Source organism: Lepidochelys olivacea, assembly GCF_965140295.1.
Source record: "Lepidochelys olivacea isolate rLepOli2 genome assembly, chromosome: 10".
Classification (NCBI taxonomy): Eukaryota; Metazoa; Chordata; order Testudines; family Cheloniidae; genus Lepidochelys; species Lepidochelys olivacea.
In genome coordinates, this window is record NC_140420.1 from 77,626,638 (window position 1) to 77,652,594 (window position 25,957).

At 43.1% G+C, this 25,957-nt stretch overlaps 1 protein-coding gene across 3 annotated transcripts in view; it reads left to right on the top strand.

Annotated features, from left to right (window-relative positions):
* LRRK1 (leucine rich repeat kinase 1) overlaps window positions 1-25,957 on the top strand; it is a 109,661-nt gene that overhangs the window by 19,452 nt on the left and 64,252 nt on the right. For all 3 annotated transcript variants that reach the window (XM_084640816.1, XM_084640818.1, XM_084640817.1), the window contains 4 exons: window positions 11,869-12,032; window positions 13,814-13,985; window positions 16,568-16,747; window positions 17,373-17,521. In XM_084640816.1, the coding sequence (XP_084496942.1) occupies window positions 11,869-12,032; window positions 13,814-13,985; window positions 16,568-16,747; window positions 17,373-17,521 (665 nt within the window). The remainder of the gene's footprint in view (window positions 1-11,868; window positions 12,033-13,813; window positions 13,986-16,567; window positions 16,748-17,372; window positions 17,522-25,957) is intronic.

A 25,957-nucleotide genomic window follows, 5' to 3' on the forward strand; every position in this document is an offset into this window, starting at 1 on the left:
TACTCATTCCCCCCCCTCCCCCCTTCTTGGGGAAGGAGAGTTTGACTATAGATTATTACTTAATTGAAAAGCCACAAAGCTGGGTTTGCAAGGGTTAGAGCTGATACACACTTCAGTATGATTATCTACCTTACATTAAAAGTCTGTCTAGGGAGTAAGATTCAAAGGGAAAGCTGATTATCACTTCAGACAAGAACTCCCCCAGAATCTGTCTCTCTCACATCAAAGATGTTCGAAAGCTTTTGCGAAAGCTTTTATTTTTGCATCAAACAGAATTTTTTTAAACACTAATGGACGGGATCCCCTTTCATATCTCAAACATAGCTCCATATTGTTAACTAAAGTATAGCTCTCTGTATTCAGCCCACCGTTGTGGGTGTGATTTTCCACTGCCTTGCATCTTGAGTACTCTTCCTCACCTGGGCAAAGTGAGAATAAAATGCTATCACATCTGAAGTCTCCTTTGTCTTTACATAAATGGTAGCCGTTTGCACCCCTTTGCACTCATTGGGCCAGATCCTCAGGCACACTGGATTTGTGTTTAGCACACATTGGTTGGAGGGTGGATATAAAGTGGCTTTCCTGTTTTGGCCCCTGGTGCAATTTAGATCAGCCTCTAGGTTGCTCTGAGTTGCATTGGCTTGTAAAGGTCTCTTAAGGCTCTCAGCTCATTCAACCCCCTCCCACTTTAAATTATACCAGTTGATCACTGCGTTACGCTGTCTGTATACTCCATGGGTGAAATCCTGACCCCATCCAAGTCAGTGACAAAACTCACATTGACTTTCCTGGGGCCTGGATTTTACCCCATATATTTTTCAAGATCAAAGTATATGTATTTCCAGCAAAATACACATAGTAGAAGTTTGTTTGCTCAGTGGTAACGCCTCCCTCCCAGTGAGAGAGAACGTGTGTTTACTATGAAAACAAATAGTTGTGTTCCCCAGTCCTTCTTTCTTCCTTTTTGCATACACAAGCATCTCTGGTACCTAAACTTTATCACAGACTAAGGGAGACATTTTTTGTGGGAACCGCTTGCTGAAATTTTGGCTGCACATCACTTGTCTCAGGACCAATGCTGCTTATCTTGGATATTGCTTGTGGATGTTTGACACATTTTCCACACTTTTCAGTCCATTCAAAACACAGCTGCTAAGATAAACTTCCTTCCATGTTGTTCTCTCCATACCCACCTCTCTGAGGATCTGATCCAGCTTCCATTGAAGCCTATGGAAAAATTCTCATTGAAGAGAGGAGCAAGGGTGGGGGGGGGTCGTGCAGGGAAGAGGCCATGCAGGAGCAGGGCCTTGGGGGACGGGGTGATGTGAGGCCAGGGCCTTGGGAGAAGGGGCAGTGAGAGGGCGGGAGCTCCAGGGGAAGGGGCATCGTGGGGGCAGGGCCTCAGGGGGAAGGGGCAGTGGAGGGGCGGGGCCAAAGTTCAGGATCTGGTGGCCACCCCACTTTTAGGGACCTTCTGCCATTCCTGCCCCATGCTCCCCCAGTGCCCACCACAACCACCCCTCGTCTGATCCTCCCACAAGCCCGTAGCCTTTTCTTCCGCTCTACCCCGACACATGGAAGGAGTATCCTCTCCAAACAAGCTTGTAAAGCCGCTAACCCTTCTTCAAATTCCATCTCCAGGCTTGCTTCTATTGTGAGCCCTACCATCAATGGCTAAGAGCTATGTGAAGGGCCAGCAGGGATTGGTGGGATAGTTGAACCATCTATCGCATATGTAGGCCCTAATTCAGGAAAGCAATTAAATATGTGCTTAAGTCTGACTGAAGTCAGTGGGACCTACTCACATGCTTAAAGCTATGCTTAAGTGCTTTCCTGAATTGGGGTCATCATCAGCCTATGGAACCCCATGTTCTTAGCGTTGTGATCTCTTCCCCCTTTCCTCATATTGTTTGTAACATTCACTGGTGTCTTGTCTTAAATTAGGCCGTGATTCAGGAAAGCGTTTCAGTGTGTGCTTAAAGTTAAGCATGTGCTTAAGTGCTTTCCTGAATAAGGATCTTTCAGGCCTCAAATTGTGAGCGGTTTGGGGCGAGGACTGTGTCATCGTATGCGTTTGAACATTGGCTAGCACAGGGTGGCCCTGTTCCCAATTCACTGTTGGTATTGCTGTAGCAGCTAATACGAGTAATCATTAGTGCTGGTTGGAAAATAGTAAACACGTTTTTGAAAAAAATATTTAAAGGAATGAAAACCTTTTTTTTTTGTTTTTTAGGTGTTTTTTCCAATGAAAAATGAAACACTGGAATATTTCCCGGGGGGTTGGGAAGAGAAGGTTGCTGTGGGAAAGCTGGAAAATTTCAAAAGAAAGTAAAATTGGCCATGAAAATTTTAATTGCGAAAAATGGCCATATTTCGTTTTTTAAAAATCAGTTGAAAATTTTGACCAGCTCTAGATATACTAATTAATTCCCTCTCTTGGTCTGGATTTCATGGGTTGTACTTTGTTCAGTTGAACAGGGATGGTCCTTATATCTCCTTTTTGTCACTTCCCACTGGAGACCCAGGAACGGTGCTTTAATATTCTCTCTTTGTTTGGCATAGTCAATATTTGAAAAAGCAGCGTGAAGGGAATCCAAGAGAGAACAGTAATTGTACTTATGCCTGTTCCAATTAAAAATATATATCTGGTAAAGAAAAAGAGTAGCAGAGGTGGCTTATATCCATATTCACGTTTGTGAATGATGCAAACTGTAGGACTGGGATGAAATCACTGAAACCATGCCGCAGAAATAGAACTTTCGTTTAAAAGCTGAGTCATTTTAATTTTTCTGCACAATAACCACATCTCTGGCCATTTTAGGGGTCTGTTCCCTGATATTTATTTTACTTTATTTTATTTTATTGTTTTCCCTACTGAATGGAATTTAATATCAACTTTTTCACTTCTTTCAAAAAAATATTGATGTTCTATTAAAGTCTTTTGTTTATGCCTAGAGGAGTATAATATGGGTAAGGATGGTGTAAGCTTCTTCACACTGTTCACCAGGGCACCTCGGCTTTGATCTGGAGGGGCAATATCTGTGGGCAGGAGGTCAGCGCTTTCTGCATGCCCATTCTGGTCTTGGCCTAAATAGAGTGTTGACACCTGGCCTCCTGGTTATGATGATGATTTCATGAGTCTGACACCTGCCTACTAAAAACTGGATTGTGACCACGAGAATTTTGAAAGCTCTTAAGTAATGGGGAATTAATTTGTTACATAACATTAAAGTTAATGGGCCTGATCCTGCACTCAGTTAAACAGGTGAAGTCACCTGTGTGTCTGATTAGCCCAATTAATTCATTTTTTCCCAGTGAATTAAGCAAGTTGCTCTGACTTGTTCTTGTGCCCCTCCTACTTGCTTCTCTGGAAACCAGCCAGGATCCCACCAGCGCAAATGCATCAGAACAAACTTTTAACTTGGTTTCAGCTTCATCTCTTCCTCTTCAGCACACGGAGCAGGAAGGGCAAACAGGAACCCAGGGACTTTCGGACAGATAAGCATTCTGCATTTATGATCTGAGGACAGCAGGGTTAGCTAGCTAATGCCTGCTAGTGTTCCTAACGCAGTCATTCTGAGTCCCATTCAGAAAGAGAGAGGGGCAGGTCTAAGTTTGCTTTTCGCTTCCTGTCATTTACTTGCGACAGTTTGGCTAGCTTGCCTAGGATACGGGATCTATGTTACATGTTAACTCACTCAGTAAAGGACAATGTTTATAACTTGAGTTGAGGGAGTTGGGGATGAGATGTGGAGAAATGTACATTTGAATGTCTGAATGTATTGTGAGTTGAGACTTTACATAGGGTTTGTCGAACCAGATGATACAGTATTGGTCCCTCTTTAAGTCTTTCATTGTAGCCCAGACATACAAAATACCACCATGCACTTGAATAACTAGCCTGGTGGTTCTCAGACTTTTGTACTGGGGACCCCTTTCACATAGCAAGCCTCTGAGTGCGACCCCCCCATAAATTAAAAACATTTTTTAATATATCTACCACCATTATATATGTTGGAGGCAAAGTGGGGTTTGTGGTGGAGGCTGACAGCCCACGACCCTCCATGTAATAACCTTGCGACCCTCTGAGGGGTCCCGACCCCCATTTTGAGAACCCCTGAACTAGCCAATGGTGCAATGCTATACATAAGGCAAACATTCCTTCCTGATGACCACAGGGGAGTAGTTACAGCTTTAAGTGTGAAATTTAAATGCCCATATTCCCTTACCATTCATAGCTACAAATATAGCTAGTAGACATGAACTTATCCAGCTCTGTTGAATGTGGTTTAACTTCCTATAACACAAGTCACAGGTTGATGCTGATGTTGTGATGCACTGAAATGTATTTCTTTGCATGCACTCTAAACTTGCTGCCTTTTCATGGGATTAAGTGGCCTCTTGAATTTGTGTTATGCTCCAGCACAAAAGGAATAACTGACCCATTTTCACTCAGACTCCCAGAATAAAGTAATTCATTCCCATAATCCAAGGTAGCAGGCAGATATACACCCAAATGCAGATGATTCATTACAGAAAATATCCTATAAATGTAGAACTGAAGCTGCAGCTTCCTAGGCCTGCTATGTTTTTGTAATTTACCTCTGGGTGTAGCTTTTCAAGGGAGTAAAACCCCAAATCATTTTCCTTCCCAGAGTCCATTTTTTTCACTTTATGATTTTCATTTACAATTTTAACAAATGATTTCACTTCCAGATTAAGGGAATTTTGCTTTTGACCATTTCCAATGGCTTTCACTATCATGGTGCACGATGCGTCACTGAAATTACCGCTTGTCAAAGTTTGTCGTATAAAGTCCTTTTAATTTAGTGACAAACACTTTATATGGGACAAAATTTGACATGCCAGGTACTGGCACTCAAGCAATTTAAAAATAGTGCTAAATTAAACAACAGCAGCAAAAGACTCCTTCAATTTCTGATTTTTCTCTGGAGTCAGCCTGGCACTATTCCTCCTGATTTCATCTTTGGCCCTCTCTAATTACATAGTTACCAGCTCCATTTGTAGGGGAATTGGGCATTGATTATACTCTATGTGTTGTGGGTGATGCCCAGTTTTACATCCTCTTTTCCACTGGCCTACCCAGGGGCTCTCAGTGTAGAACAATTGCTGTAATTAGTTTAAATAATGGATGTTTGATTAAACTGAACTGCTAAGCCCTCCGAGTCAGCACAGAAGAGATTTCCTCTTTGCTTGGAGAAGTGATGTGATGTTGGTTGCATGGAGAATGAGAAGGTTTGGTGTGATCATAGCCCGTGTCTCCAGTCATTACATCACACTAGTCACAGAGAGAAATCACTTTACCATCAGGAGGGCTTTGCCCAGTTCTGTCACTTTGGCTCTTCAACAGATCCAGGCCATTTTGTTACCTCCTGGATGGATTTATTGTAACCTCTCTGATGGTTCTCCCAGCAGGGACTTTGTAATGGTTCTGATTGATTCAAAATGTCTCCACCAGGATCATAAATCAGACAGATGGGACTTTGTATATTTCATCTAAATCATAAGAACCATGTAAATTAGATTATAAACTCCTCAGAGCAGGAACCGTGTCTCCCACTGGGATTGTACAGTACCTAGCACAATAGAGCTCGATCCTGAGTAACGGGGCTGTGATGTAGTAAAGCCACTCTGTGGCCATAATTGCAGCCACTGTGGCTATCCTCCTAATCCCCATGTGCATGGTTAACGGCTCGTGGAGCTCCAGAATTGTCACTCCACTGTCCTTGGAGTGAGCTCCCCAGCACATAGGGTGGGGCGGGTGGGCCTGCCACAACTGGGGCCTGCTGTGGTGAGTGGGGGAAGGACGTGTGGTTTGACCATACAAATTTACCAAAGAAAATAAAGAATATGCCCCAAAGTAGTTTGTCATCCATGGAATGAGATCTTCTTCCCCGCCCCCCTTTGTTTAATCTGGAGAATAACAATCCAGTCACCTGTGCATGGTTGGGGCACTATCTAAATTCTCTCCTAGTTTGATTTTGTTCAGAGGGACAGGGGCGTTTCACTCCGTGTCTCCCTTTCCTTCTGCAAACCCAGCATATTTAACACCGATTTCAGGGTTGTTGGGGTTTTTTGTTCAATAAATTGGGAGCCGCAAATACGCAGGCAGGGGATTTGTGAAACCTGTTCTCAGACTCTCTAGAAAGTAGAGCTCCAGGTACCTCGTCTGGCTACTGGCACCTTTGGGGTGAATCAAGGAGTAAAGTACTACTTCGAATTAGTGCATCATGGTGGCAGAACCTGGCCTATAATGATTGTGAAGTACTCTCTAAAGGAGACTGATCCAAAGCCCACCCAAGCTAATGGGAGTCTTTCCACTGACTGCAGTGGGCTTTATTTAGGGTCCTAGAAGTGCAAAATAATTGTTAGTATTATTAATTTAAAACTTTTCATAGAAACAGGAAATAAATGGGAGCGTGGGTCTGTTACAGAAGGTGCAGGAGGCATGCTAGTATTAGCATGGCCTGGAGTTTGTTTCAGAGTTTCACAAATACCTGCTAAAATGTCTGGATTATTATTGTAAAATTTCAGAATCTGTGCTGGGTTTGGTGATTTATTTATTTTTAGTCTGAACTATTTTGCCCATTTTAAACAAGGCCAGTACCCACCACTTTTCCTTTTTTCATTTGCTCTGTGACAATGTTCAAGAGTCAAAATGGCAAAAGATTAATCTGATAAACCTCAGCACTAGCCATCTGGTGCTGCTGAGGAATTAATGTCTGAGGTCACCCTGGAGCCGCTATCTCCCCACCCACCCATCCATCCCCATCCCCATCCCCCGAATCCTCTCTTAAGAACCAGAGGGTTGAATTTCACTGTAATAGGACATGGAGATGAAAATTACCATCAAGGCTAAAATGCGGTAGTCACTTCAGACAAAGAGCCATCTCTCCAGCCAAGAGGCGTTACATCTAGTGGCCGCAGTAAGGACTGTCTGGAAGCTATTTCTGCTGATGCAGAGTTCAGATGGTTAAGAGTTCAAGGAATTAATAGCTTAATGGACCATCACTGAATAGGTTGATACCTTATGGGAGATGGTCTTAAAATAATTATCTTCGATTTGCTCCAGTCCTTGGAATCGTCTTCCTAAAGTATGACAAGGTTAGTAGCAGTTTTAAAGCAAGGGTGATTGGGGTTTTGTTTTGTTTTAAATCCTTTATTGAAACAGAAAAACTCCCCGCTCCCATTTTATCTTCTCTCAAACATCTCATTTGTGTCCTGTCTGTTTTATGGTAAATGAAATATCCTGATATGAAAGTATTTATGTCTATTGAGTCCAAAGATCTTTTGCCTAATCTGTTATAGGGAGTTGTGGCCTTTTAAAACTTTATATTGTGACTTCTCAAAGACAGGTACTACTCATATATTCTGGTGAGTAGATAATTTGGAATGTAAAGAGACCCATACGATACTGCACAATCTGCCCCTTTACTGTGCTATCGTTCACTGACATATTGATAGTTTGCTGTGGAGTTTACCTGCAGTCACTTTTTTTAATTGAAAGAACACTGTCAGTTTAGAAATGGTATATTTTAAACAAACAGATTCCTTATCCAGGTTACTAACAAGGCCTTAGAGTTAATAAAACTGCACGTAATTATAAAATCCCCATATATTTTCCATTGTTAATGACATTTGCTTACTTTTTATTGCATTTTGCTTAGCTTGGAGAATGCTGTCAATTTCACTTCCAGGTTGTTAGTGCCATAACATTTAGGTTGCAAACAGAGCAGGGTCATGTTTGTTTGTAAACAACAGTTTCCTTGCATACTTTTTAAAAAGAAAATCTGAGATATTTCTACTGCTCTTAGCTTTAAAAAGCCTGATATTGCATAATCTGCATTTGAGTTGATGGTGACCCCTTAAATAATATTGAAATCAAAAGTGTGAAACATCTCCTAAATTAGTTCTTTTAATATGAAGTCTAAAGTGGGTTCAACTGTGAAAGAAAGAAGCACTGTTAAAAGTCAGTGAATGCCTACAACTTTTCCCTTTTAAAACAATGCTTGGTTCGCTTACTGTCCTCATTGGAACAAACAGAGTCTGGGGCTTCAGAAGTCTCAAATAGGGCAGATACCAGAGGTGGGGGTATGAATAGGCAAGAGAAAGCCCATGGGCCTTATTTTGTTTGATTCTGATGGCCTCTTACAATATTATCAGAACTTCTTGGGTATATTTATAGTAGTGTAATTCACTAGTCCCTATATGTTATCTTATATTCATTTAGACCCCTATTCAGCAAAGGACTTAAGCACATGCTTAATGTTAAATCCCTGCTACTGAAGTACATGCTTAGAGCTAAACTATGGGCTGGGTCCAGGCTGGAATACTCAGCACCTTGCATGATGGAACCCTTAAGGGCATTTTCAGAGTAATTTGTCTTCAGCAGATGGCCACACGTACATTCTTTCAGTAATTTTACACATGTGAGTTGGCCCATTCAGTGAGACCCCTCACAGGTGTTGAAGTTATTCACATGTGTAACAGTTTGCAGGATTAAAGCCTTAGGAAAAACTTAATTTACCCTTGATTTCAATGGGGAGTTCTGCTTAAAAATGGATGATACAATATGGCAAAATTAACATATTTTAGCAAAGAATTTTCCCAGAAACATAAATGCAGGTATTAAAGGTAGTTCAGTCATAAATCTTCTAAAAATAAAATCGTCTTTGATCAAAGAAAGGTAATTATTCTTTTCTTTTAATACTTAATATAAATTAAGCAAATAAACACACTTCTTACCCATTATTTCCTATCTCTTAAATAATGTTATTAATATTTTTGCAATTGCTTTAAGAAAACCAGTGCAAAACTTATGACAAAAGTAGAAGCGTGGTTTCTCAAGCTGCCATTAGTAAATCAGGTAATTACTGTGACCCAGTCACACCCATTGCTATGCAACAGATGACATTTTTTCTTTTGAGACCCCAAGAATGAATGAACTGGGTTCCACTCTCACTTAAATCTGTGGAACCTCATTAACTTCAATCTGGTCACATGGAGGTAAATGACTTTGAGGGAAGAATTTTTCTTGCCCTGTGACTCCTCAGTTTTGCTCTCTTTCTGATTGGAAGTTGGTTGAGTTGCAAGCTTTTTCTGTTGCTAATGATCAAATGATAGCTCGGGGTCTCAGGCTTTTGAGGAGTGAGATCAGTTTCCCTTAAGCAGAGTGTTATCTTAGAAAGACATTGTGATGACAGTTACAAAACTAAGTTAAGTAATATGCAATATCAACTTTTTGCCCTTGTTATGACGTTTAAACGTAAATACAGTCATTTCAAAGACTAGAAGTTAGCTAGGTTCAGTGAAGCATTCTTCTTAGCATATGCGCAATATGCCTCAGGTGGTACGTGACCAGCAGTCATCACTTAATTTGGTCTGCTGGTTGGATCTTTAGCTTCCCTGGCCCGGGCCAGGTACCGATGGGGGGTGCGACATGAATGCTGATTCACGTCTCCCAGTGAAGCAGTTATGAGCCCTATCTTTCCCACATGATATGAGTGTTCAAATGGAGCATTAATGGGTTAGTTCTTGGTTATACTTTAGCAGGTGCTGAGCTCACTGGGGTAGAGACCCATTTTCCTTTAAACTTCCCTAGCTAGTGAAGTACCATCTTATCACCATTTGAGCTAGTGTCTTATAATGAATTACCTGTGTTGATCACCTTCCACAGCCATTAAAAACCTGCAAAGAAATGAATGCATTCAAATAGACAATTTAAAAAGTAACTTACTGTATAAAAGCACAGAAAAATATAGTTATTCTGATAGGTCAGCTATGGCTGTGCAGTGATTTTTAAAAGATCGGGGCAGGAGATTAGTAACTGTTAAATGTTCTTCTATATATTCAGCAAAATCCCTACGAATTGGGGGTGAAAATTGTCCCTGTTGCGTGAATTCAGAGCTGCTGCCCATTCCACTTTCATTTAATATCATGTTCATTTGGTTTGAATACTTGCTGTTTGCCCTTCACACATTTTGCAGCTCCTGAGAAGGATTACTGTTGCCTGCATATCTTAATAGCATGAATCTCTGGAGCCGTCTCAGATGTCTCAGTGAGTTGAGCTTGATTTAAATAATTAATGAGCAATGTTAGTCAGAATGTATTGGTAATTCAAACTGCGTTATCCAAGGGTATGTACTGACAACTATAGATTGATTCAAATGTATTCCTTATTCCAGCCTGCAGTACACTAAAATTCACAAAGATCTCCTTGTTACCTCATGCAATAAACCCAGGCACACAACTAGTGTGACCAGATAGCAAGCGTGAAAAATCGGGATGGGGTGGGAGTAATTGCTTATATAAGACAAAGCACAGAATATTGGGACTGTCCCTATAAAAGCAGGACATCTAGTTACTCTGTGCACAACTGATCTGCTGGTGGCTTTGAAGGGTTCTTTGAGACAGATTTTAAAGGAATTATAATGATGGTTTAGTAGGAAAAACTTCTTTAACTACTAACAGATCTCTCTTCACTGGGGAGAAAGCACCCCCATTTTCTTTCCATATAATTATGTCTCATTCTTTCAGGTTTTTCATAATTTCATTTTTAATGGAGTCAGCTGTTGCTGTTGGTGGTTGTTGGTGGTGTTGTAACATTTACAGGCCTCAACCAAAGTCAGGGCCCCATTATGGTAGGCAGTGCGCAAATACATGGTCCAAGACAGTCCCTGGCCCAAAGGGCATGCGCCCTGAATAGACAAAACAGACAAAGGATGAGGAAGGAAACCGAGGCACAGAGAAGTGAAATGACTTGCCCAAGGTCACACACCAGGTGAATTACTGAGCCAGGAACAGAATCCAGACTTGCTGACATTGCTGGCCAGTGCCCTTCCTGCTAGGCCCTGATGCCTCTTGGGCACTTTTTAGTCATGATTGTTTTAGATATAAGCTTATTTGGGATTTGGTTTTTTATGAGCTGAAAAAGCAGCCTTGCAAACTCGTTGCCCCATAATGCACTCCCCGTCAACACTAGCTTTATGGCTGCCTCTTAATGAAGGCCTCTGTCTGCCGGTCCTGACAGCTCATGCACCTTTAAAGGGAAGAGTTAATCTCTTTGCTCCCCAACTGGGGGCGTGGTGCATATACACCCCATCACACATCCTCAGACAAAATGGATCTAATCTTTCTAGGATGGTTTTGTAGCTAAAACACAGGATTTAGGGCTCTGGTTTCTATTCCTGGCTCATCCAAGGTGGACCTGTGTGACCTTGGGCATCTTGCTTAATCTCTCTGTGCCTCATTTTTCCCATCCAGAAAACGGAAGATGATAATTTTTCCTCCCCTCATATAGGTGTTGTGAGGCTTAATTAATTAATGTGTATAAAGAGCGTGCGAGTCCCTCTGATGCGAGGTGCCACAAAATGACAATGGCTTGTTATTTAGTGTGACTGTACTGATGGTGGAAGAAGACTTTCGTATAAGAAGTAGGCCTAAATAATAATTCAGAGCTGTCTTGCTACCTGTAGGGACCACTCAGTTCCTCAGAACTACTCCAGGTGGCAACCTTGCCTAAGTACTTGCTCAGCCCATGTTGTTCTGCTAACAGACTCTAACAGAATCCAAAGTGTGTCTGCTTTTATGCACCTCCCTTTGGAAAGTCCCTCTAGCAGAGATTAAGGAAGTCATTGCCCTTTTCAGTTTCATGTCCCCATTGGAAAGTTGTCTCAGCACCGGTTTTTAGGATGTTCTTTGGTTGTTGTTGTTGTTTTTTACTGTATGCACAAAATAATCCACAGCAAATGGATTGCCGTTTGTTCTTCTCTGTGTGCTTTGACATTGCAATAGCGCACGAGTAATAAGCAAATGCTTCTTCCTTTCTTTTCTTTCCTTTTAACCCAGGTACTGTGGACATGGGTGGCAAACAGTCCACAGTTGGCGATGTCTCCGTAGGCCACTCCCCTGTGATAAGAAGCATTCAGGACGCTTACAAAAGTGGAGACACCAGTAAGGCCCAAGAGCTGATTAAACTCTCATGTGAGGAGAACATATTACAAGTGGAAAAGGTAGAGAATGTGTTATCTGTCATTGGGTCTCATTGGAAAAGAAACCTACCAACTCTGGGCTTGGATCTGCAGTTGTTTCTCATGCAAAAGGCCCATTCACTTTTATCTTACAATATTACCCAGAAACCCGCAAAAGCTTGGAGCCTTATTGTGCTGGGCACCACACAAGCACAAAGTAAGAGGCAGACCTGCCTTAAACTTTCTAAATAAACAAGAGAGCCAATGGTGTGGAGAGAAAACAGGCACAGGTAGGTGAATTGGCCTATCCAAGGTCACATAGCAGGTCAGTGGAGAGTGGGTAAAATCCTGGTTCCAGTAAAATCAGTGACAAAACTCCCATTGACTTTGATGGGGTCAGGATTTCACCCCAAATTTCCCAACTCCCAGTCCTCTGCCCTGGCCACTGGACCTTACTGCAGTTTTGCCTGGGTGAGGACTGAGTAAGCCCTGCAACATTTAGCTCTTCACTTCTCGACGCTATTTCAAGATGATCTGCTTGGTTGCAGGGAAGGGAAAAGATAACTCTTGCACCCTCATTTCAGAAACTGTCAATTAACCATTCGTTCTTCACTGAGTGTTTAAAGTGAATGGTTTTACTCAGAAAAATGACTTTGTAAAAATGGTTTGGGGAGGAAGGGGGGGGCAGTTTCCATGTTGTTTCATGATTCTAGAAAAAGAGGCCACTCATGGCAAAATACATTCTAGATTATGGGGTAAATGGTTTAGTAATCTGTATTCGCCCAAGAGGGGCTTGTGCTTTGAGTTTTGTTTTTGTTCCATTTCTGTTTGGATGTCATTGGAGATGATAAAGGGGCTGTTTCAGCCACTTGGACAAAGCTATTGGCTTCTTTCATGCCAAGAGTAGTGTGACTTTTACCTCGCCTACCCTACTTATGGCTGCTGGTTCTTTTAGCTTTGACAGGAGAGGCTCATGCGTTTAGATCCAGAGGTCCCAGCGTCAGTTCCCAGCAATGACCTCTCCAGGGGCATTGCATAACGCCAGCAACTGAGTGGGCACTAGTCATGGTGCAGTTTGGAACGATTGTGCAAATCTGCTTGGCAGGAGCTGATCACTCTAGATATTCTGGGAGGTGGGGTTCCTTCAGGTCAAGGTTGAGGTTTCATATGAGGTAATTCAAAGGAAATGTACAATGTGTCTGGCTGCCCTGAGCCTCTTCCAGAGTCTACATCACAGACCTTGATTATCTTTGGAAGATACTGAGTTGTTTTAATATAGAATGAAAACTTGCATTCTGTGGTTACACAAAAAATGTAAAATCTTATCTACTCAGTGTAGTAGACTGTTCCAATACAGAAAACAGATGGAGTCAGTGAGATAATTTAGAAGGGCATTTACAGAAAAGAGATTTTTGTCAGCTGAGAGATTGGTTTGCCCAAAAGCCATAGTGTGTGTAATACAGTAATATAAAGTACTGAGTATTACAATCGGCAATGAAAGGCGGTCTGTATTCAGGCCCAGATTTGGGAGGTCTGTATTCAGGCCCAGATTTTACTATATGCTTCCTCTGTGACCCTGCTCTCTTAATCTCTTTCTGTCTGAATTTCCCATCTGTAAAATGGAGATAATAATTCCCAGGGGTATTGTGATGATAAATTCATTAGTGTTTGTGAATAGAGTTCATATACCACAGTGATGGGGGACATTTAAGTACGTAGCTAGAAGGCCTCCGTCATCACTGTCTACCTACTTCATAGTCCTCAGAAAAAGATGCCGGAGGGAGAGATTGCCTTGCCTTATTCTGCTGTGTTTTCTCCACTAGTGCCAGCTTTTGAGTGTTGCATCAGCGTATGGAGATCTGCATGCAGTGCGGTATTTACTCAAGGAAGCGTTGGTGGGGTTACCGACGGAACCCAATGATGATAATCCGGCTGTGGTGGCAGCATATTTTGGACATGAGGACATTGTGAAGGAATTATTGGATTCTTTGCTCGGTAAGTTGTTCGTCTGACTGACTGTCGGTGACCAGCTTGTTCTCTACCTTCCCCACCTACTTTTGCCTCAGCCTCATGGGATTGCACAGTTGTGTTGCAGATTCAGACCAGCACTGCTTTTCTTTTGCCTCCTCCAGAAAGGGGAAACGGGTGGCAGGATCTGATATCCCTTGTGCCTTGAGACAACTTCCCTTCTGGGAAGAAATATTCCATGTTTGCTGACAAGAAGCCGTTTTTGGCAATCAATTCCTATCAGTCATCACAGCTGGGTGACATCCCAGCCCCTGCAGAGAACAGAAAGTATTTTCAGAAAGCACAATCCCACTTAAAAAAGCGTTCTGGCACTCTGCAGTGATACAGTTCAGATGAGCCAGAGCCAGAGCCTGTTGAGTGAGCACTGATTCGAGCTCACAGGCAGCCCTACATTTTCTTCTCTTTTGCTGTTGGCCTTTTCAGCTTGTCTTTTCGGGAGGGTTGTTTGTTATTTTGAACATGTTATTTATTTCAACGATGTGCAGTTACTGCTGATGGAAAAGGCTAAAGCTCCAAACCCTAGCGTAAAAGCAGATGCAGGGGTCTGGTGCAGCCCTACAAGGTTGGATACTCTAGGCATCAGGGCAGTCCGTTTTAAACTCCTGGTCCTTCATTCATGAGGGCTAATGGGTTTTTTGCCGTTGACTTCAGTGGAAGCAGGATGAACCCGTTCAAAGACAGGTAGATGAGCTTTTAATTTTTAAAAACACATTTAGAAAATGAAATAGCAATAGAAAAGTTTCCATCTCTATTAAAAACAGTTTGGGGGTTGAGTTTAAACATCCCCCTGCCAGGTTTGCAATGCAGACATTGCATTATTGTGCTGGGTCGCTGGAACAGAAAATCACACTGGCCAGACCATTTTTATGACCCAAGCTGAGCAGGGGAAAGAGGAGGAAGCGAGCCACATTAAACAGTGAAAATTAAATTTGATTTTAAAAAATCTGTTCAGTCTCAGTCATCAACGATGGTTTTAGTAAGACAGGAAATTTCGATCAGTTTGAAGCTGACCAAGTCCCTGTAGATTCTGAAGCTAACTAATAAGAAGATTGCAACGATTTCTTTTACACTTTCTGGGTTTTTTTCTGAGTTACAAGCAGCATAACCTTCAGTAGATTTTTATGCAGGACTCCCCACTGATTACCATGAGAATATCATGCTTGGATCAGTACTAGGGCATGATGATAATAAATGACCTATATATCCCGTGCCAGAAGTCATGCTCTGGCAGATTTTCTGCAATGACTCTCCTTGGGAAGGGATGGCCCAGTTAAGGTGTTTGAGTCCGTAGCTCACTGTCGAACTGGCGCCTGGCTTTCAGGAGATTTGGTGGTGTTATGGAGTTGCTAAGGGTGAAGAGGGTGAGGTAATTTCAACTGAGAAATTATGAAGAAGTTGCATGTAAATTCAAGCATATACAGTAGACCTTGCAGGGCTCCAGCTCGCACCTGCTGTGAATGTTTTATGCAGGATGTTACTTGGTAACATAAATGGAAACTGACAGTTTGTGCGTATTAAATGTAAGTCTGGGAAGGTTTATGAGGAACACCTGCGGTGTACGCTGAGAGACCACGTCAGGAAGCCATTTAATCATGTAAGGCAAAAGGCAGGCACATCCCTGTGCAAAGCCTAAGGAAATGGGCTATCTTGGGGGTTGGAAACCAACCCTCATCCACTCTGAAGCCTCTGGACTCAGTCATCCTGCTGGGATTTATAGGCCCTCGATTCACCTAATTGCAGCCTGCTAACCGGCTGCCAACCCTCTTCTGCACTGGCCTGTGAAGAGCTAGTACAGAACTGAGCACTGCCATGGGTCTGGCGTCTCCCTGAGTACCTGCTCTGCAGCCATGCATCCCCATGGCGAGTCTGATGCTGTTCTGGGCCCCCAGCGCTGCTGGGCGAATGTCGTGAGAACTGCTGAGGGAACGGGGATTGTTTAGTCTGCGGAAGAGAAGAATGAGGGGGGATTTGATAGCTGCTTTCAACTACCTGAAAGGGGGTTCCAAAGAGGATGGATCTGGACTGTTCTCAGTGGTAGCTGATGACAGAACAAGGAGTAATGGTCTCAAGTTGCAGTGGGGGAGGTTTAGGTTGGATATTAGGAAAAACTTTTTCACTAGGAGGGTGGTGAAACACTGGAATGCGTTACCTAGGGAGGTGGTGGAATCTCCTCCCTTAGATATTTTTAAGGTCAGGCTTGACCAAGCCCTGGCTGGGATGATTTAGTTGGGGATTGGTCCTGCTTTGAGCAGGGGGTTGGACTAGATACCTCCTGAGGTCCCTTCCAACCCTGATATTCTATGCTTCTGTGCCTCTTGTCTTGATGGGAAATGAAGAACAGAATGGACAGCACTTAGCATCCACCTCAGTTAAGAAAAGAGAGTGCATCTAGTCAGGTTAGGATTCCTCTAAAGGATGCGGTAACAGCATAGTCGACGGTCTGGCCATTTGGGGGCCCCTTCCTGTACGTCCTGCCTTTTAAGTTGTTAATGATCAACTATTTCGCATCAAAAGCAGCAAATAAAGCCCATGTCTTATCGTTCTGATAGGTCCCAGTAATTTCCAGCGACTCCTGAACTGGATGCTGGCCATCTCCTGCCAGCAGGGACACTTGGCGATAGTTAAATTCTTAATCCTCACCTACAATGCTGACCCCGGGAGCTGCGCAGTAAGGAAGAATGAATTTCCAATTCTTAAGAGATTACCACTGTATGCTGCTATAAAGGCAGGTATGTAATTGCACATTCTGCAGCTGTGTCCCTTTTTTGATGATAATGTCTTCTAAAGAATGGGACAAATTCTCTCCCTCTCACACTGATGTCAATGTGGATTGACTTATCTGGAGTTATTATGGATTGACACCATTGTCAATTTGGCCCTGAGCCTTTTGTCAAATTTAAGGCAGAGCCCTGCAAAATGGAGTAAACTCAAACCATGGGAGACTCAGAACTTCCTCCAGTGGTAATTCTTATAATAAATTCTCTGTTTCAATTGTCTAGTTAGAATTTCTTTTTCTTTTTTTTTTAAACAAAGCAAGAACCTCATAAACAAACATATATCAATCAGATACACTCTTTGAAACCTAGATCGGATCTGGAATGGACATCATGTATATTACAACACTGCTGCACATACAGCTTTACAAGATGCTAAAAATGAAGCAGCAGCCAAACTTGGTTCAATGTTTTGAAGGTTTGACTGTAGCAAGGAGCATAGCTAGAGGAAACAGGCTTATTTAGTGCAGTTCCTTTTTTGCACACCCAAGCTGTTTTTTTTAAAGGGTTAGTTCCATAGCTCCTTGTGGCTTCGTCCTTTTGAAAACAAGAGTACACATAGTCTGTCTTTTCTTTCAAGGGAATGAAGATATAGCTGTGTTTTTACTTCAGAACGGGGCTTGTTTTTGTTCTTACATCCTGATGGACAGTCCTGATTCTAGCAAGCACCTTTTGAGGAAATATTTCATAGAAACAATCTTACTACCTGGTAGCGCTCCAGCAAAAACAGTAAGTAGCCATTTATGTGTCTTCTGAGAAGGTGTTATAAGAAAGCATCATACTAATAATTGATGCTTATCTTTGCATATTGTGCAATGAGTATTTTTTCTTCTCATCTAAGAGGTGGTTTGCTATCAGATACAGAGCAACTTGACACTATGTCTGCTACAGAGTAGCTTACAAGTCAATGATGAAGTATAAGCCATAAATAATTGGGTCCATTAAACGATATCCTTTTGCAAGCCACAATATATATATAGTCATTTCCACTTGGTCATTTTAATGTTATGCATGAACTATGATGGTGTTTGGGAAAGGAAAGGTTGGTTTTGTAGTACAGGCACTGGGCTGGGACTCAAGAAACCTGCATTCAATTCCTTGCTGTGTCACAGACTGCCCGTGTGACCATGAGCAAGTCACTTAATTTCTGTGTGCCTCAGTGCCCCATCCATCAAATATGGCCAATAGAGCTTCTTTTCTCTCACCCTTTGTCTCTCTTGTCTATATAGATTGTAACAACATCAGGGCAGCCTCTTACTGTGTCCATGTACAGTGCCTAGCACAGTAGGGCCCAGGTGTCAGTCAAGGCTGCCAGGTGTCACTGCTGTAATAAAAATGGTTCATATTTACTTTTCCACGCTCAGGTCCTTTATATGCCTTTTTTGGTAGGATGTATATGGGGTGCAGTCATTTTGTTCCTCTGTGAATAAGAAGCTAATAAGTTTTAGGTTGATTGGGGTCGGGGCGGGGGGCATTCATAACTTAGCCAGTGATGTATAGCACGACCTCGGGCAGATCACTTAACAGCCTTGTGCCTCAGTTTCCCCACCTGTGATAATTGCTTTGAGATCCTCAGATGAAAGATGCTGTGTTAATGCAAAGTATTATTATATTTCATTGTTTTATCATACTTGTTTGACTACACTATCCTCTTCATTATTTCAACTTCAGTTATCCACAGTTCCCTCTTATCCAAAATTGGGTTATGTCCCACAACACCTGCTTTCGGAGCTACATAGATAGGTATGTAGATGATCAATAGAACATTTTCTCAGTACTCCAGCACCTTAATGATCTCAAATCACTTCCCTTCTCCCTTGATATTTAGATAACTGAGGCTAAAAATAAATATCTAACCCTGAGCCTTTAATAGTCATGTTCTTCATCAGGTCATAGAAAATCGGGTGAGGGAGATGACATTGGCAAAAAGCTCTGCTTATACAAATCCCATTGCAGGGTCAGTGCCGCTGTTTTCCCAGAACTTAGCACAATGGAGCCTCAATTCTGGCTTTATAGATAATAAATACTAATAAATAAAGGGGCTCTAGTGTTATACACTTCTCCATGTGATTGCCAGAGCTCCCTCTGACTACTCGAGATAAAGCTGTACAAGACAGGAACTTCAATCCACACATGTCAATTCTGTTTTACCCAGTTGCCCTTTGATTTACCGACTCTCTTAATTTAATTAGGAACGCTAAATTCTGCCTTACTCACGCCGTGTCTACACTTAAGTCATACCAGCATAGCTACATCAGCTATGTCAGCAAAACCCCTAGTGTAGATGCAGCTTTGTTGATGGAAGAGGGGTTCTATCAGTATAGCTAACTGTCATCTGGGGAGGTGGTGTTCCTACACTGACAGAAAAATTCCTTCTGTCTGTTTGGGTTGTGTCTACACTACAGAGCTATGCTGATATAACTATGCCAGCATAGGTTCCGTAATGTAGACATTGCCTCAGTTTTATATGGCCTGGTGATGAGATTGATTCTTGCAAGTTCAGGGCTTGTTTTTAGCTTGTCCGGTGAAAGGAACTGCACTGTACATCCCTTCTTCACATTTTCAAACCCACCTGTTAGAACTTAATATTAGGTATAAAGCACTGGGGTTGGGATATTCAAAGGAAGTTAGGGACACAAATCGCAGACGCTGGCTCCCGAAAGTTCCTTGGAAACTCCGAGCTATGATTTTATTTATATTCATTCAAAGTCTGTGTAGCCCTCACTAAAATACCCAAGAGCTATGAAATATAGAAAATCTCAATGGACCAAATTATCAGTGGAGTGTTGGGGAGGACTCCATTTATGTGCGTACAACCTTGCACAGACAGGTAACAGGACACCTGTTTGTGTACACAAATAGCGTTTATTTTGCAACTTCTGTCAGTTGCATGCATAGGTGATAGTGAGCAAAAAAAACAACAACTCTTTGTGGAAGTGCACGCACTTAAAAATTGCATGTGCACGCACAGACCATATTAAAAAAAATTGTTCTATGCATATAAATATTGTACTATAAATGCATTATTGACAGTCCATTAAAAGTCTTGTAAAGTCATGCAGGATTTACCCTTGGCCTTTTTTTTAACTTCACTAGCCTGTACATTGGCCCAATTTATACTTGTCTGCAATCAAAATGGAATGACATAAAGTGAGTAAAATCTCCAATAAAGCTGTTCTTTTAACAGATTACGCCAAAACACTTGTTGCCAGAACACTTGTCACCAAAACAGTGATGGTTTCCCAGACTGCAGAATTGCACAAGACACAGCTTACTGTGCAGCAATAAATTGTCCTGTGCAAAACACTCAAGTTTAGGCTCCTGGCCAAGCTGTCACTTTAGCTCTGTGATTATATGCTACTAGCTTCACAGGAGGCTGATGCTTGTAAATTTAGGGGTTGCATTATGTAATGTGAGAAAGAGGCTGGATGTCATATGTCACAAGAACAGCAGGTGAGTTTCTGTAGAGATAAGGGCATTTTACTACAGTCTGGAGCTAGCAAAATAGTTTTATAGGAGACTCCCAAGGAAGTCTCATAGGTGGAGGTGGAAGAAAGTGGGGATGAATCTAAGGTGATTTCTTAGCTTTTGATAACAGATGAATAAAAGGAGATTAATTAAGCCCAGGAATCCAGAACAGCAGCTGAGACAACTAAGTAACATACTCGTGCTTGTACAGAAGAGGTGCTTTCCAACGGAGTGGATATCCCATCGCAGAATACAGGTCTGAAGTGCAGTACAGGAGTTTTCCTTGTGAATATCCTGACAATATTTAACATAGGCTCTATTATAAATGGCTTAATACTTTGCTATTGTTACACCAAGAGTGAAGAAGAGACGAGTTTGGAATGATTAATCGATTAGCAGAAACTTGGCCCTGTTTCTCATGGTTGCTGTTTATTTTTGTATGTTGAATATTTTAGGTTTTCTGTTTGAATTAGCTTTGATATATTGGGCCAGAATTCACACCTAGTGTAAATCCCCTGACATCAAAGGACTCCTGCCAGGCATGAAATTGGCCTGATGTCTCTGCGAAGTTCAGATCTTTGAATAACTGGAACAACACAGTTCAAGAAAGCGCTTACGTGTGCACTTAAAGTTGATTGCGTCCTTAAGTGCTTTCCTGACTAGGGATGGTTTGCTGAATCCGGGCTTGGACGAATATGCCCCCAAAGCCCAGCTTGAAGGAGGAGGAAAGTAAACATTATCTTTTTCTTTCCTCTAATTAAAGCAAGGACTAGACAACAGCAACCACTAAGATCGGCAGTGGGCAATTTGGCACCAGACTCCATAACATCCCATGGGAATTGGAGACTAACTCTCTCCATTTGAGTGAGGCAGACCAGGTGGTAATATTTTTAGTCTCAGGACAGGACAAAAAAAGAAAAGAAAAGAGATTACTCCATCTTTGCTTTCAGAGGATGGAAAACATCCCAGTTAGGTGCTCAAAAGGGGGTACTGGCCCTTTGCACAGCAGTGAATTTCACCTAAAATCTATGCATACAAGATTTTATTATTAGGACAGCCTGTTTACACCTACTGTACCTCTCAGACAGCCGCAATGTTGTTCAGAGCACTACTTGCTTTCACTCCATCACGCTACAGAAGGAGAAAGATGAAGGGCTAATTCTCACTTTTCTTAAGCCTGTTTCTCTTTTTTCCTAATATAAAAATCCACCCAGCCACTGCCACAATAGAAAGAGGAAACGCTCCATTTATATAGGAACAGGTTGCAATCACCAAAATATCCACTGCGTTAAAGTGTAGGTTGAGCAGGCCACAGATTCCGGACATTTAGATGAACGTGGTCTGTACACAGATATATCTAACTTTCCAGCTGCATGTAGTGTCAGGAATATTTTTTTCCATTACAAATAGGAAAAGAGCAAAATAAACTGTTGCAACTTTCCTAATGAGCCCTTTTGCCAGGGGTGTGTGTGTGTGTGAGAGAGAGAGAGAGAGAGTCTTCTCTGGCTTCTTCACCATGCTGATTGCTCCATTGCTGTTACAGAAATCTTCACTGGCTACGCCCCAGCGTCACTCTGGCATTGGGCCTACAATCCTTACATTGTCCCTTCCATGGCAAGAGTGGCAGTCTATTAGACAGGTATAAGAGCTTATCAGACAGCCTAGGTTTCTGGTAAATACTATTTGCTCATTAGTAATTAGTAAATCAGCATCACCACACCCAGCAGAAGAATTTTAACTAGGAAAGAATTTTAGAAAGTAATTTAGCTAGAAAGGATTTTTATACTTCTGCAGAATCAAGTAGCCAGCTGCTTGCCAAGATTGAAAGGAAATTACAGAATAGGACAAACAGCAAAACTCCAGCCAATTATCCTACACCTCCTTCGATTGTGGATGAATAATGTAACCAAAGTCTTCCATTTAGAAGCAGCAGGCTGCTCCTGACTAGTTCCAGTTAGTTTTCAAGACTGGGAAGGGGTCAGATGATTGCAAAATGCTTACCACGGTAGGAGGAAAGGAGTCTGTAGAAGCCTTCTTTGGTGATATTGAAACCAGTAAGTGATTCACGGGCAGGCTGTGTACAGAGACTGTTAGTCTATTAGGACTTGAGAGCATCGGGCACACTCTGTGGAGCCAATAACAGAACAGCTGTGTGGCCCCAACACATTGCCACTCTATGCTTGTTTATTCAAATCCCTGGGGTTCTGAGAGTTCGACATTCACGGAGACAGGCTTGCCTGCGAAGCTAGGGGAGATCATTAAGTGCTCGCTAGGAAAGAAAGCTCCTTTCTTGATGGCATTGCAGCCAAGTTTTCGCAAAAAGAAAAGGAGGACTTGTGGCACCTTAGAGACTAACCAATTTATTTGAGCATGAGCTTTCGTGAGCTACAGCTCACTTCATCGGATGCATACCGTGGAAACTGCAGCAGACTTTATATACACACAGAGAATATGAAACAATACCTCCTCCCACCCCACTGTCCTGCTGGTAATAGCTTATCTAAAGTGATCATCAGGTTGGGCCATTTCCAGCACAAATCCAGGTTTTCTCACCCTCCACCCCCCCACACAAATTCACTCTCCTGCTGGTGATAGCCCATCCAAAGTGACAACTCTTTACACAATGTGCATGATAATCAAGTTGGGCCATTTCCTGCACAAATCCAGGTTCTCTCACCCCCTCACCCCCCTCCCAAAAACCACACACACAAACTCACTATCCTGCTGGTAATAGCTCATCCAAAGTGACCACTCTCCCTACAATGTGCATGGTAATCAAGGTGGGCCATGTCCAGCACAAATCCAGGTTTTCTCACCCCCCCCCACCCCCATACACACACAAACTCACTCTCCTGCTGGTAATAGCTCATCCAAACTGACCACTCTCCAAGTTTAAATCCAAGTTAAACCAGAACATCTGGGGGTGGGGGGGATAGGAAAAAACAAGGGGAAATAGGCTTAATGCCAAGATTTTCAAGATGCCTAGGGGATTTGGACGCCCAGTTCGGGTCTTAATCCCTTAGGTGGCTTTGGAAGTCAGCCTGAGTGCTACAGTGATAGATTTCTAGAGCATTAAATAACCTCAGGATCATGACTCTGCATTTTCTTTGTAAATGATACACAGTAATAGAAGGTAAGACATGAATGACAGGCAATTGAGACACATGGTCTTTCTTGCACCCACAGAAGCATGGTAGTTCTATCTATTATTATTTGTTATGCTTATGGTAGTGCCTAGGGGCCGACTGAGAATGGGCCACATTGTGCTAGGCCCTGTACAAACGTAGACACAGTCCGCCCCTAGTTTTTTACTATCTAAAGAGACAAGATGGACAAAGGGCAGAGGAAGGGGACAGAACACAGAAGCAGCGTGAACAATGTGATGATGGCAAAGGTCGTGTCAGCGCCATGATTTGTTGCTTTTGTTGTCTGAGTCCACTCAGTGGCGTTGTGTTAGAAGGGGATTAGCTCGAGGGAGGGGCTGGAGCAAACAGCCAGTCAGCGCAGCAGGGAGAATGTTCAGCATGAAGTCTGTAGAAAAAAGTCTGACAACCCCATCAGTGTCCATCAGCCCCTGCTCGAACAGCTTTTTCCAGCTGCGGTGCCCTTTCAGTCTCCGTCCGGTTTCTCTCTGCCCTTTCTTTCCAAAAAGCCACGTGGCTGAGGAGAGGGGGCTACCACATGGGCCCTAGTGCTTCCAAAGGGTGGAAGGCTCTCCTTCACGGTTCTGGGGCTGGAATGGTTCCAGCTGGGCCCCATTTGCCTCCTTCCCTTCCCCTGCTTGAGCTGTCCTTATGTATTTCTCCTCCCAACACCCCTGTGAAGAAGCAAAGTGCTGTTATCCCCATTTTGCAGATAGGGAAATGAGCCATAGAGCCTAGCCCAAAGCCACACAAGTTGTCTGCAGTAGAGCAGGAACAGAATCTAGGTCTCTGGGGTCCCTGTTCACAACCTTCACTAACCCATCCTTCCTCCCCTAGAGTGGAAACTAAACAACCAGGCTGGCTAACACCTGGCACTTGATTCCCAACACTGCGAGAATGTCAGAGCACTGACATAGGTCCCATATATGACTGCAGTTACTAAGTATAGCATTTTGGATGGAACAATAGCCCAGGGTTTTGGCTGCAACTCTGGATTTCCGTATTTTTGTGGGTTTAAGTCACGAATTCAAATGGTCTTTCACACATCCACAGCAATTTGGAGTGGAGTGGTTGGGGAAACCCTTACAAGATTTCCCTGCAAAACGAGTGCTAGACTGTCGACATAAAGCTCATGTGTGAAACATTTTCCTTGTGTGCCTAGCCAAGGGGGGGTCCTCATTTTTGACTTCCTATCCTAGGCGCTATGGTAATACACATAAATAATAATAGTGATGATAATGCTAGTGGCACCTTAGACTATTAACACTGAAATAACCTTTGAAATATAACTTCACTGTTTGTTTTGTTCTTTGCAACTTGGATGAGGAAGTTCTGCTTATGGAAGGTTTCAGGGACAGTCCGGACTCCCGCCCTAGTCTGTATTGCTCCAGAAGTACAAAGCACGGGGAAAGCCATCTTAACCGGCTGGTGGAGGATTTCCCCCAGCCAGGGGTTACCTCAGCTGGTGGAGGGCTTCTCAGCCTTAACAAAGCGGGCGTGTTAGGCCTGGCCAGAACCCTGCTGGGCTCCAGTGCTCCCTGCCTGCTGGAATGGTCCCTCGGGCTCGTAGCCAGCAGAGCACAACTAAAGCTGTGTCTCTGATGAGAGCTAGTGAGTATAAGTACCCGTGTAGCCCCATGGGTAGTTGCCGCGGAGGCCCGACGGAGCCATGCCACGTACAAACCCTCCCGAAGCCAGTGGGTATGTACGCAGGGCTTCTCGGCCATGCCACCTCTGCTTCGACCTGTGCGTCCGCGCCCACCGAGCGCACGATACCTCCAGTATGTGTGCACCAGCAGGGGAATCACCACCCCTAGTGTAGACGTAGCTTTAGAGTAATCATGAGGCTACCAAGTGACTGCCAGCTGGCCCTGGGGTAGGTACTGAGGAACAAAGGTGGCACACAGCCACCTTGTTTCCAAACCCTTCCCCCCGGTCCCGTGCCGAGGACTGCTTGTTGTGGTTGCTGGGCTCTGCTTCTCAGGCCTAGCCTCTCCAGATGTTTATATGAAAACAAACCTTGTCACTGAAATAATAATCAGAAACTGATGAAATATTTCAATTCTTCTGTTTATATAGGGGATCTGACTCTTCCCTCTGCTCCCATAAGGGGAAGGGGCCCAGATCAGACTCCTCTCGTACCAAAGCGGGGAGTGGCATTGCCACTTACCTGCCTCCTGCTGTGGAAGGTGCACAGCAAGCTGGAAGGAGGCAGGCTAAGAAGATGGCTGATTTCTGTTGAGTCATTGCCCCTGGTGCACTCCTCCACGGAGTGAGAAATGCTTTGCAGGGCTAGGGGAACGATCGAGTAGACAGCACATGACTTGTCTGTCTTTCTGCCTAGACACTTATACTGTGGTCACCTTCATGGTACCAGCTCAAACGCTATTCCCAGTCTTGCCTGCTGATGCAGGTGTCAGAGACGTGGGGAGCAAGGCAATCAGTGGACAGCCTCTTGTTTCCTAGATTTGTAGATTTTTAAGGCCAGGCAGGACCATTATGATTTACTCTCACCTCTTGCATAATGGGTCGTAGAATTTCACCCAGGCCGTTT